At 31.2% G+C, this 12,525-nt stretch overlaps 1 protein-coding gene across 1 annotated transcript in view; it reads left to right on the forward strand.

Moving 5' to 3' along the window:
* LOC108773971 (ras-specific guanine nucleotide-releasing factor 1) overlaps nt 1-12,525 on the forward strand; it is a 75,503-nt gene that overhangs the window by 56,615 nt on the left and 6,363 nt on the right. The window contains exons 7-19 of the mRNA XM_018539962.1: nt 476-786; nt 1,247-1,476; nt 2,622-2,815; nt 3,505-3,630; nt 3,737-3,839; nt 6,652-6,903; nt 7,233-7,393; nt 8,065-8,447; nt 8,920-9,029; nt 9,634-9,744; nt 10,423-10,638; nt 10,960-11,142; nt 12,146-12,480. Of these exons, the coding sequence (XP_018395464.1) occupies nt 476-786; nt 1,247-1,476; nt 2,622-2,815; nt 3,505-3,630; nt 3,737-3,839; nt 6,652-6,903; nt 7,233-7,393; nt 8,065-8,447; nt 8,920-9,029; nt 9,634-9,744; nt 10,423-10,638; nt 10,960-11,142; nt 12,146-12,480 (2,715 nt within the window). The remainder of the gene's footprint in view (nt 1-475; nt 787-1,246; nt 1,477-2,621; nt 2,816-3,504; nt 3,631-3,736; nt 3,840-6,651; nt 6,904-7,232; nt 7,394-8,064; nt 8,448-8,919; nt 9,030-9,633; nt 9,745-10,422; nt 10,639-10,959; nt 11,143-12,145; nt 12,481-12,525) is intronic.

Consider the following 12,525-nt stretch of genomic DNA (forward strand, 5'->3'; position numbering starts at 1 on the left):
CAGATTTAACATTATTTGAATTCTGATCTATATATCTCGTTAAATTTTTAAATATCTCAGCAATTTTTAAACTTCAACCATTCTCTCTGTGATAATAAATATCGAAGTAACTTCCGGAGCACTTTTGAAATTAAAATTTAACTTTACGTTTTAACTCGAAAAGCGTCACTAGTTTTAACCCCTTCATTAATTTCATCTGATGTCTAAGTTTAGTAATTAAGCTTAGTAATTAATATAAAACTAATGAAATTATTATGTTGTAGGAGAACTGATAATATATTTTATTCAAGTACTTGTTCGATATTGAATCTAAATTTTGATTAAGCATCCCAATTTGGTTTATTTTTATTTTATTAAAAAAATTACGTTCATTATAAAATCGTTAAAAACGATTTACTTAAGAAACACGAGAAGATGTTTGCTTGGGATTATTTTCTCTACAAGATTACGGATTTCGCGATGGTTCTCATTACAGCTGTGTGCTCTGAAAAAAGAGCTAAGGCCTTCCGTAATACCGATATATGCCAATCGACCGGCGGTTCAAAGAGCTATGTCCCAGGGTACCGCAAGTTTGTACAGCACGTTCCATTCATACGGTGGTGGTGCTCACAGTTCCGGCGTCTTCGCTCCTGGATTACGTGATATCTCGGAGGGCTCTATTGAAATGCAGAAAGTTAAGAAGGTCCAGAGCTTTTTCAGAGGTTGGCTGTGCCGACGACGTTGGAAGCAAATTGTTGAACAGTACATTAAGAGCCCGCACGCCGAGAGCATGCGCAAGCGGAATAGGTAATTGCTGCTGCCTTACCGGACAACCGATAGCGTTCAACTAGTTTGCGCACTTCACTTTTTCAGTAATATAGTTTGTCATGCCACCGCGCGTTTCACAGTTACGTTTTGCACGGCTGTATGGAAATAAACGTCATAAACATGAGATTGAACAGAATTTTCGAGAAAAGGCTAAAAAATGTTGAGCAGCGTAGATTTTTTATTAAATAAAATTTTATGCTCTGACTGTTACATATAATAACTTTAGTAATAACGTATATATTATTTTTATTCAACGGCTGAATAAAATTTATCATTATTCTCTCGTCCGCCGAGAGAATAATGATAAATAATTTTCACTTAATCACATCGTTCGTATATTTTATTTATTTGCGATGTAACGATGATGTAAAACCGATGATTATCGGCTTTATTTAATTTGCGCTACCGATGGTATTGAACGCATGTCCTACTATTTCAGCCTGGTATTCCAAATGGTGGAGGCCGAGGAGGAGTATACGGAGCAGATGGAGATTTTAGTAAGCTGTTTTCTGAGGCCTTTCAAGATGGCTGCCAGTTCAAAGAAACCCCCATGTAGTCACGAGGACGTGAATAGCATATTTTTGAATAGTGAAACCGTGTTGTTTCTCCATCAAATCTTCCTGAAGGGTCTCACCTCGCGTATGGAGAGCTGGCCCACTTTAGTTTTAGGTATAGACTATTTAAAATTACTTTAGTAATGCAAATCGATAAATTGAATGACAAGTAGAAATGTGCGATTTGTAATATATCATAAACACTGAATTTATTTCGAATTTTTAATCACAAAATTGCATACAAAATTTAAATCTCATGAGATTAAGTTTGCATGCAATTTAAAATTGTAAATGCAGCTGAAAATCATTCTTGTAATATTTATTCATTAAATTTATACATGTAGGAAAAATGAAATACATTGATGTTATCCCTTTTTATTAATTATTTTATTACATAATTTAAATATTACAAGGAAAGAATAGTTTTGCTGAAGTATTTAAAAATTTAGCTATAGATACAAACCTGAAAATAATTTTGTTGAATTAAAATAATTATAAATGCTTAAAAGCATTGTCGACAATATTACAAAAGATTTTGAAATTTTAGACAACACTTTGAGCGTTAATTACATAATTAATAATTATTTTGATGATCCAAACAAAATTATTTTTACATTTATATCTAAATTTTTAGATATGTACTTTAGTAACATCTTTTCTTTTTTGTACAAATATTATGAACGTACTTTTGCTTTCGATTATTAAATGTTTTAATTTTTAATGTTAGATATTGTTCAATTATATATATATAATTTGTTTAAAGTTTTTTTTTATTATTAATTCGTGAAATTTTTATATGTGATATTTAATATAGTAGTAGAATTGAAAAAATAAACTTAAAATTATTATAAACATGCATAAGTTCTTATTACGGCAAAATATGGAAGAAACATATGCTATTTTTTCATATTGTGACTAAATATTTGTATATGCTTATACATATAATTTAATATTTAAAATATAAAAGATAAATATTTCGATACAATATATATATATATATATATATATACACACGCAAATTATGTTATATGTTATATTCAAAAATCGTAATTGCAAAGTTTCGTAAATCTCCTTATAATAACAAATCCACGTCTAACGGTGAATCGAAGAGACCAAAATTTTGTGATTTTAAGTATCTTTAAATTTTTCCCTCTACCGATCTTATTATAATTTATGCATGTCTATTATCTTATGTGAGAAAGAATAATGTGAATAGAGATTGTACACCGATCAATCACGGCGTATTGTGAATTCACGCAGGTGACTTGTTCGACATGCTGCTACCGATGTTATCCATATATCAAGAGTACGTGCGAAACCACCACTATAGCCTTCAAGTGTTGACTGAGTGCAAGCAATCGTCACCGTTCGTGGCGTTGCTCAATAGGTTGGAGAACAAGACTGCCTGCCACGGACGATCCCTGGAGATCTTTCTAACATATCCCATGCATCAGGTAAGATTGCCACATATAGATAAAATCGATACAATTGTCGTGCGTGAAGCATGTATAGAAGCTCGACACAAGTGTTTCGGAAAATTCAATAGTATCGCTTTATATTATTATGAAGGGAGGAGAAGGGAATATCACCAATAAATGTTTCATTCGCGCAACATTAATTTCCTTTTGCTGTTCTTCTCTCAAGAGAGCTAATTCCCGCAAAAAAAGAAAATAAAGAAATGAAATGATTATCTTGATGGTATAAATGCCTCTTTGGAAATGATCGATTGTATGAAATAGTTTGAAAGCTTCCATGAATATTGCATGAGACCTGACGATCTTATAAAATGAATGAAGTCGACGGACGTGGAGAATATATACATTCCATCGAGCGCTTCCGCGAATTCCGCGGAACGCGAGAAATTTCTTCAAAGAAAATTTATATATATATATATTAGCGAAATATAATTTACATTTCATTTAAATATAACAAGATCTGTTTGTTGTTGCAATTTATATTAGACTACTAATTAATTTCTGATTTGCATGTATTTCTGTTTTCAAATATTGCAATTTGAAACTTACTTAACAAGTTTTACGTGACAATTACTTTCCTAACTACTCTTCTTTTTTTTTCTCTGATTTTAATAGAACTTGAGCAGGAGCTCTTTTTCTTAATCCAGCTATTTATTTTATTCGTTTAGATTCCAAGATATATAATTACTTTGCACGAGTTATTGGCACATACGCCATATGATCATGTGGAACGTAAGAGCCTTCAGAATGCCAGGCAACAGCTGGAGGATCTCTCGAGGCAAATGCATGATGAGGTAATTGTCAATTAACCTCATATAATCATGATATTTTATCTTGATTTTAAATATTAATCGAATATATTTATTTATTATTGTTAATCGTACATGTGTTATTCTTAAGGTGAGCGAAACTGAAAATCTAAGAAAAAATCTAGCAGTGGAGCGTATGATTGTCGAAGGATGCGATATTTTACTGGACGTCAATCAAGTCTTTGTTAGACAGGGTGAGTGCATCTCTCTCTCAATGCCCTATCTCGTATAAAATTTTGTTATTTAATTTAAATATTTAGGTTCGTATCTGTTTAAGTAAAGATTATTTCAAGTATATCCAGATACCACAATTATATTTTAGAAATGTTCTATAAATATTTTCTGAGAATTTTGAAATATTCTCAAAAAATTTGTACAAAGTATATGGAATATTATAAGAAGTAAGACTATTTTCATAGTTTCTAGAAAAGCCCATCAAATATTCCATCAAATTATTATAGGATATTCTGAAAAATATTTAATAATTTCATAGAATTATAAATATTTTATAATGACTTTTTAATAGAATTACAAAAAGAGTCCCGGTTAAATATGTTACATTCTTCGAACACACTTGTACGTATCTTTTGAGAATATATCAAATTGGAAAATATTTATAGAACATTTTTGAAACGCACTTGTGCTATCTAGATAAGAATTAAAATATTGTGTAATATTAAAATGTTGTAACAAATTTGCGCAAAAGTTAGAATTATTTCGCGTTCTAATGATAATACATATTATCGTTTTTCGTTCTAATCATCTTTAAATAGAATTTAACAAATTATACCCATAATTATTATGCAGAAATTATTGTGTTTCGTTCAAGTACATTTAAAAGATCATTTTTTGCTTACCAAAAGAAGTTGAAGAATGAAAAAGAGAGAGTTAACTTTGTCGAGGTCGATAAGATTAAGGGTGCCAGATAATTTGCATATCTTTTACTGCTTATCCTTGGCTGGGAAACTCATTCGTAGACTTGATCGCTGTCGGTAAAGCTCAACGGGCTTCTCCGTCGTAAGGGATGGAACGCGGGTCAAAGGGCGCAATCGCATAGTTACACGTTCGAAATCGATGACGCGACTTGGTCGCGTCGATATATATTTTCGTACTGAGTTTCATCTCGATCCTGCGCAATGTGTCCTGCCAGGGACGACGTACTGTTCTACAATTAGCGGGTTCTCGTCAGGTGAATAATTCTTATGTTAATCAATTATATGGCTCGATAGCGAATTACGATATAGTGGCACGCAAGCGGAATGTCACGTGGTCAGAGAAATGTAACTCCATCAGTCATTTTAAATTCGATCGCAACAAAAAGACTTCCTTGATGCTTAATCGCGATTTTAAGTACAAAAGAATATGTATACAAAATTCAATACAATGCAGTTTAAGTCTTAAAAATATCGTTAAAAAAGAGGGAGAGAGAGAAAATATTAAATAATGACCTGAGTATCGAAAGAAGACTCTTAAAATTGAAGTTAAAATTATATTTGCAAAGAATTGTGCACATATTAAAAAATTAATATTATTTGTAATAAAACAAAGAAATACTATAAATTAAAAACTAAAGCTGAAACATTGCATTTTGCAATGAAATATTGCATACTTTCTAAAAATAGCTAATAATAAAGGGTAGTATATAAAATCATTTCAAGTAGTAGAAGTCTCACAAGCCAGCCTTATAAACACGATCCTGGCAATCCTCGTGCTTGACGCCACATCACATGGTTATCACGTCTCTCGCGCTCTCGCTGACGGCAGAGCTAAGACCATCTCGTGAACGCGATCATCCCTCGTTCGTTTTTCGTCGCGACAAACAAATTAGCCGGTGCAAACATCACATTTCGTTCGAGGGTGACCAGGACTAAAATTTGTTCAAAACCTGTTTCTGTGCGGGGCAATATTCGGCAATATTGCGGAACTGAAGGTCGACGAACGAGCGAAAGAACGAAACAAGCGGCAACCAATCCATGCGGCATTGCCATTTTGTCGGTCCATTAATCTGGCGTGGCTACACATAGATTACGGGTATTTCGCGAGTTCGTTAACGTAGCTTCATTAGTAACAAGGTGGGACCAAGCGATGTGTGTGATATTGGTAGGGACCAAGGAAGCTTAAGAATCAGCAGTAGCTTTTTATCTGAATGTGGATAGATCTGCAGGTATATACACACGTTGCTTTTCGTTCAATAATGTTGAAAGGAAATCTCGATTGAAATCTTCAAAACATGAATGACAAATTCGCCGTGAGAAAGGTAGATGTGTCAAATGATATAAGATATGAAATTATTTTCTTCAAGGAAAAGTTCAGTCAAAAGTTTCAATTTCGTGTGTGTTTGATTTATCTGTAGAAACATAAGTATGCAATGTTTCTTTTTAAATAAGAAGAAAAAGTACGTTGAAACTGTCTTCTAAATTCCTTATCGACACTTGTTTGATATCATCTGGCTTTCTTCACTTGGAAAAAAATCAATCTAATAAAAGTGTTTAGATTTTGATTTATAATTTCAAAAGCATATTTCACATTATTAGGATTATTTAGAGAGAGAGAGAGAGAGAGGGTACGTGTGTTTTATTTTATATACACTTACAATGCTCGTCAATATTAATTGTTTTTGTTTAACATTTGGTAAACAACAAGGGTAAAATGATTCCATGAGCATTGTGAACGTCAAATAAAAAATACTTTTAATATCAAGAACTGAACGAAATAAATTTCAATTTCTGTATGACGTCAGCAGCGCAGGCCTGATACTGCGTATTTCGTATTCGCCGCGGCAACACGTCCTACGTGCTATTTTTAAATACGTATCGGCAGTTTCCCCTAATTGTATCGATTATTTCAAGGAAGCTTGGACACGTCAGGAAGATGAAATTATTTTTGTCAAGCGTTATTTCCTCCGACGAAAATTTTATTTCTCCTTACAATCGATGTTAATGATAATTGTATAAAGACCTGATCGAATTTACATAAATCTCTGATCTAATTATCTCACTGTTTTAGGTACACTCATACAACTCGTAGATAAACCGCGCGGTGCGCGAAGCAGATTGAGCGCTACTTTTGGCGGCAAAGCCGCGAGCGACAAGGAGGCTGTTAGACAATGTTTTCTTTTCTCGAATCATCTATTGCTCACGACGCGACAATCCGATGATGACGGCCGCTTAAATCTGGTCGCGCAGATTGGCAAGATACCTCTATCTGACGCGGTGCTGATTGAAGATCCAAGTGACCAGGGCGCCATAGATGATGATGGTAGGATTAATTAATGAACTAATAACTTGATTTCTTAGCTTCCTTTTTTTTTAAGATCTTCTTAAATCGGCAACGCAAAAATTTTATATTTAATTAGAAACTGATATATTATACGTCATCGATGTATTAAGATTATAAAAAAAAAAACATACACGCTAGTAATTATTTAAATTATTTTATATACAATGTAAGCTTTTTTCTCATTTTGTTTGCTATTTATATGCACATAATTTTATGTATTTTTTAAAATTAAAGGTTGTGTATTGCCAGTTGTGTCAAATAGAAAATTTATTCAGTGCTACCAAGTAGCGACTGTAAACTAATTTTAGGACTGTCAGTATGTTCGATGTCAAGCGGCATCAGTGAAAGTAGCGGAAGTGGTAGCGGCAGTGGAACTTCCCAGTTGCAGAATCGCGACTTCAAGATTATACTTGATATAAAATCCGGTGGACCGCAGGTGACCGTTCATCTCGTGGCGCCTACCATGCAAGTAAGTTCATATTAAATTGTATATAAAATTGTATTAAAACAGACAATCTTATCTTCATAGGATATATATTCATATACGGAAAGAACTGTTCTGTTGAAGTATATATGTATATATACGTATATATATATATATATATATATATATATATATATATATATAATTTATTTATAGACACGGAACTTTGAAAATAATTTGAGTTGGTAATTAATGCGTTACTTGTAATGTCGTTACTGTTACAATTATTTTTTTTAATGACGCATGTAAAGACGGTGTTATACTTTCTTATTTGTAACATTAACGCAATTACATTTCTTTGCGTAATAGTAACAAATATAACATGTACAATATACTTGTATAGAATGTGCTTAAGTAAATTTCAAAAGAAGAACATATTATATTTTTGACCATGTTGTGAGTAATCATACTATCACAACTATAATACTGTATGTATAAATCTCGTGTTGAATTAATCAATTACTGTAGTGATCAACACAATTAAATGCCACTAAAAAAGAGGTATTTGAAAATCAGTGAAAAGTAACAGAAAATTGTAACAACTCATTACTTTTTTTAACTGAAATGATTTACAAATAAAAATAATAAAATTACAAAATTTATACTTTTTTACTTTTGTTATTATATATATATTGTGATATGGCAAACTTTTACAGGAAAAAGCAGCATGGGTTAGTGATATTAGTCAGTGTATGGACAACGTTCATTTTAACGATCTGCTTCACGGATCGTTGTCGGATACCAGTTCCGTCACGATGCCACAGTCCATCCGGAACGACCCGAAGCTGTTCAAGGACGACGTGGACATCAGATTCAGTCGCACTTTGAATTCCTGCAAAATACCGCAGATCCGTTCCGCGACACCCGAGCGGCTATTGCAGCGATTGACCGACCTCAGATTTCTCAGTATCGATTTTCTCAACACATTTCTGTTGACATACCGAGTGTTCACCGATGGCGTCACAGTACTGGAGGCTCTTAAGAAAGTTTTCTATGAAGCTGAACCACCGGACGCGCAAATGACTACCGGATCTCTCGTGTAAATATAACAAATGATAATAATAATTATAAGCTTAAAATAAATTTAACTATATAACTTCAAGAATTGAATGAAATTGTCGTAATTGTCGATCTATTATAAAACTCGATAATACAACCTTAGCTATAAGTATAGAACATTCCCACAAATTGAACGTTTAAACAACAACAAATAAATATTTTATATTTAACAAAAAATCAATTAAAAATAGTTTTTTATTGAAAAGTTTATTTTTATAACAATTTTAATATTTTGTCATTCTTCCTTTGACTTTTATTACCGTCTTATCCAATAAATGAAAGATGCTACATACTTACGGCTAAGGCTGTATTTTATACTACACGTAATAAAAAGTTTTTTCATGAATAATGTTATTATTGCTGTAACATTCCTCTGTAGAAAATGATTTCTATACATTATTGAAACTTATTCTTAGCATGTCTTTATAACATTGTCTGTATTTATTTTTTAGATCCTTAGACGTATTAGGAACAAATGCGAACGAAATACAATTATATTCCGAGGATCGAAGAAAAAGTAGCTTTTCACCGAGACGAACTAGCGGCGCAAGCTCAGTATCAGGTGCATACATTAATAAAAGTGATGGAGAGATAAAAAGCGAGCAAATAATTAAGACAAGAAATAAAAACTAGTTTATTAAACATCAGAATTAAAAAAAGAAAAGATTAAAACTAGTTTTTTAAACAAATAATTAATGCACGAATGTTTCGACTTAAATTATTGTTATTCTTTTTGAAATAATAATTAATAAATTGTAATATATAGAAAATGAATCTATTTTATTAATTCTAAGGTAAACTAAATTAATCGAAACTTACATCGATTATGTATTTGTTAAAAAACTAGTTTAATGTTTTCTTTTTCTGATTTTAATGTTTAATAAACTATTTTTTATTTTTTGACTTAATTGTTTGTTCGTTTCTAAATCCTTTATCGCTTTTATTACAATAGATTGCTTAGTTAACAATTACAAGCTTGATATTATTGTGCATATGCATTGAGTTTCCTTTTGAACAAAACTCAATCAAAATTAATAGACATATTACTATAGTGCAGAAAATATATAAATATGTATATGATATACATATATTTATATATACAATATATATATATTTTATATTGGTGTGGTGTTTAATATTTTAATAGCATCTTGCTTTATATGCAGGATATGGATCAGAAGTGAGCGATACTCGCGATGCGAAATCCCATGGATCCTTTGATGCTAATACCAGCGTGTATAATTCGAAAAGTCACTGGCGATCTGGTTATAAGAAGCGTGAGTATCTTTAGCACATATTCCAATGAGAAATGAAGTAAGATTTTAAGAAAAATATTACCTCGGTCAGAAATTGAATCTGGATCTCTTGCATCCCATACGAGGTAAATTAGTCTATCGATGAGAATGCACACGCGGAATACAAGAGATCCAGGTTTGATCCCCAGCTGAGGTAATATTTTTTTCGCGCAATAAGATTTTACAGATACCAAACGGTTTATGAGTTTAACAAATAATAGAATCTTATTTTTACGACCGTACAATTGTTAAACAATAACAAGAAAGAAGTTTATAAGTTTAGTTCTTTACAGGTTTTAAGATAATTTAAATTTGGTGAAAAGATTACGAATATTTTAAATTGATTGTGTTGAAAGTCCGAAAGTAATCGGTGCGCAATCATATTTCCGATATAAAATTCATTTAATTATAGTTTATTTAAATTTTATAAAAAAATTAATCTATATAAAAAAAAGTTAGTTTGTAGTTAGAAAAAAGATTCTTTTATTAGATGTAAGCTTATGTAATAATATCTATAGCTTTAATTGAATGACGCTCTCTCACATTTAGATAATAAAATTAAATTCTACAATAAAGATGTTTAAGTTACATTAAAAAAATAAATGCGTAAAAACGATGTAAAAATGTACCAAAATGCAATTATGAATTTCTCGTATTTAGTGGACGAAGAACAACCACTTGGACTCATCTCGGAGGCTCCAGTCATAAAACGCATACCAACGTCGCAAGCGTCCAGTCCGTCTAACTCGTTGCAATCTCCGGCCATGCCACGAAAAATTAGCATTCGCGTGGATAACAATGACGTTGAAAATGATGGATGCCATCTAACAATACCGAAAGTAATAGCCGTGTCGTCCAGTTCCGAAACACTCACAGGTATGACCATGATGCATAAATTCACAAATTATGTTACAGAATTTGAATTAAATGTTAATAAAGTAAATAAATTAATAAAAAATATAAAGTTATTGTTTTTAAATGTAATATACACAGATTTTAATTATAATATTTAGAGATAAAAAAAAGAGGATTCCTTTATTTCAATATTTTTATATTATTTATTCTAAAAGAAATTATATGACTAATTAGGATGAGATTTTAAGCCAAATTAATTTGGAACTTTTCACGTATATTCCATTTCCTATTTGATAAATTTGTAATGTACTACTCATATGTGAAAAAAACTTGAAATCTAAGATGTTACAGCAATCAGTGCACCATCTTCACCAAGCAATTTGAGTTCTGTGACACTAGTTGGTTCAACGGAATCTGGATCCGGATCCGGATCTGGATCAGATCCAAGTCCTCAAGAGGGAGGTACTTATTCACGTCGTGTCTCGGAAATTGATACACCTGGTACTGCAGAAGAGGATGCAAAAGGTACAATTTTTAAAAAAAATTAATTTATATATAAAAAAAGGTAGTTTGTATAAAAAAGAATTCATTAATTAAATATAAGCTTATGTAATATGATTTGATTATGCTACCTATTTCTTGTTTTTTAAATTAAATTATTGTACAAGGTGTATCAATAATTGTTACCATTAAATATTTTCAAATCTAAAGGTATTCAGAGGAAATTTGTTTAATAAGGATTGCACGGTACAAAAAATTTATCTCAAATAAGGTTAATAATTTTTGTTTAGGTGAAAGTGCTTCCGAAATTTTAAGTTTCGTTTTTTAAATTATATGATTTTTTGGCGTAGTATAATTTCTTCAATTATTCTACATATTAAAATATTAAGTTAGAGATAAAAACCAAAAGTTCACAAGACACTTTGTTCTAGCCTTTATATTGACATAAAATATTAAATCTCACATAAATTAATTATTTTTTAAATAATTGAATTTTAATACTTTTATAAACAGATGCATCAATTGATGGAAAGAAAACACATAATTGCTTTAAAAAAATATATATATATATTATATATAAGTAAAGTAGATAATTTTATAAATTTTGTGTTTTATTCATCAGTTGATTCATCTTATTAATCTGTTTAAAATACTAAGGTACAATTATTGGAAAATGAATAGGTTACGAGATATTTAATATTTTATGTCAATATATGTTAGAATAAAATATAAAATATCTCGTAAATACTACTAATCTTTTGATATCTCTAACTTAATACTTTTATATGCAGGATAATCTTATTATGTGAAAAAATCATATAATTCCATTTAGAAAAACGAATTTGATCTTAAAATTTCCGAAGTGCCTCCACCTTCCTATAGGATCAGCAAATTATTATCGCTATGATAGCTCTGTTTATATCGCAAAATTAAAACAATTTTTTCTCTAAACCTTGTAGATTTGAAGACATTAAAGAAATAGTTATTGAAACATCCTATATAATACATATTACGAAATAAATTATAGTACAATTTACTTATGACGACATACCACAACCATCGCTATCAGCCAAGCCTGCCAAGCCGGATACACCAAAATCAACAAAAACACCGGATACTCCGCGGACACCTAAAACACCCGACGTACCTAAAACGCCGAAAACACCTATCTCCCCTCTAATAAAAGAAAATAAAGATGAGCAAAGTACGTCGACCGACGATGAAGAGAGTATAACTTCTCCAAAACCAAACAATCAATCAATACAGCAAAATCAACAGCAATATTCGGAGCATAGAGCATCAATCGCTTCTGCGCCAGCAGCCACCGGACCAAGAAGCGGATCGGTTTCTACTATAACTGGCGTATGTATGAATAATAAAATATTAAAATTTTTTAAATTAAAGTAA

The sequence above is a fragment of the Cyphomyrmex costatus genome, unplaced genomic scaffold, assembly GCF_001594065.2.
Source record: "Cyphomyrmex costatus isolate MS0001 unplaced genomic scaffold, Ccosl1.0 scaffold23, whole genome shotgun sequence".
NCBI classification, from domain to species: Eukaryota; Metazoa; Arthropoda; class Insecta; order Hymenoptera; family Formicidae; genus Cyphomyrmex; species Cyphomyrmex costatus.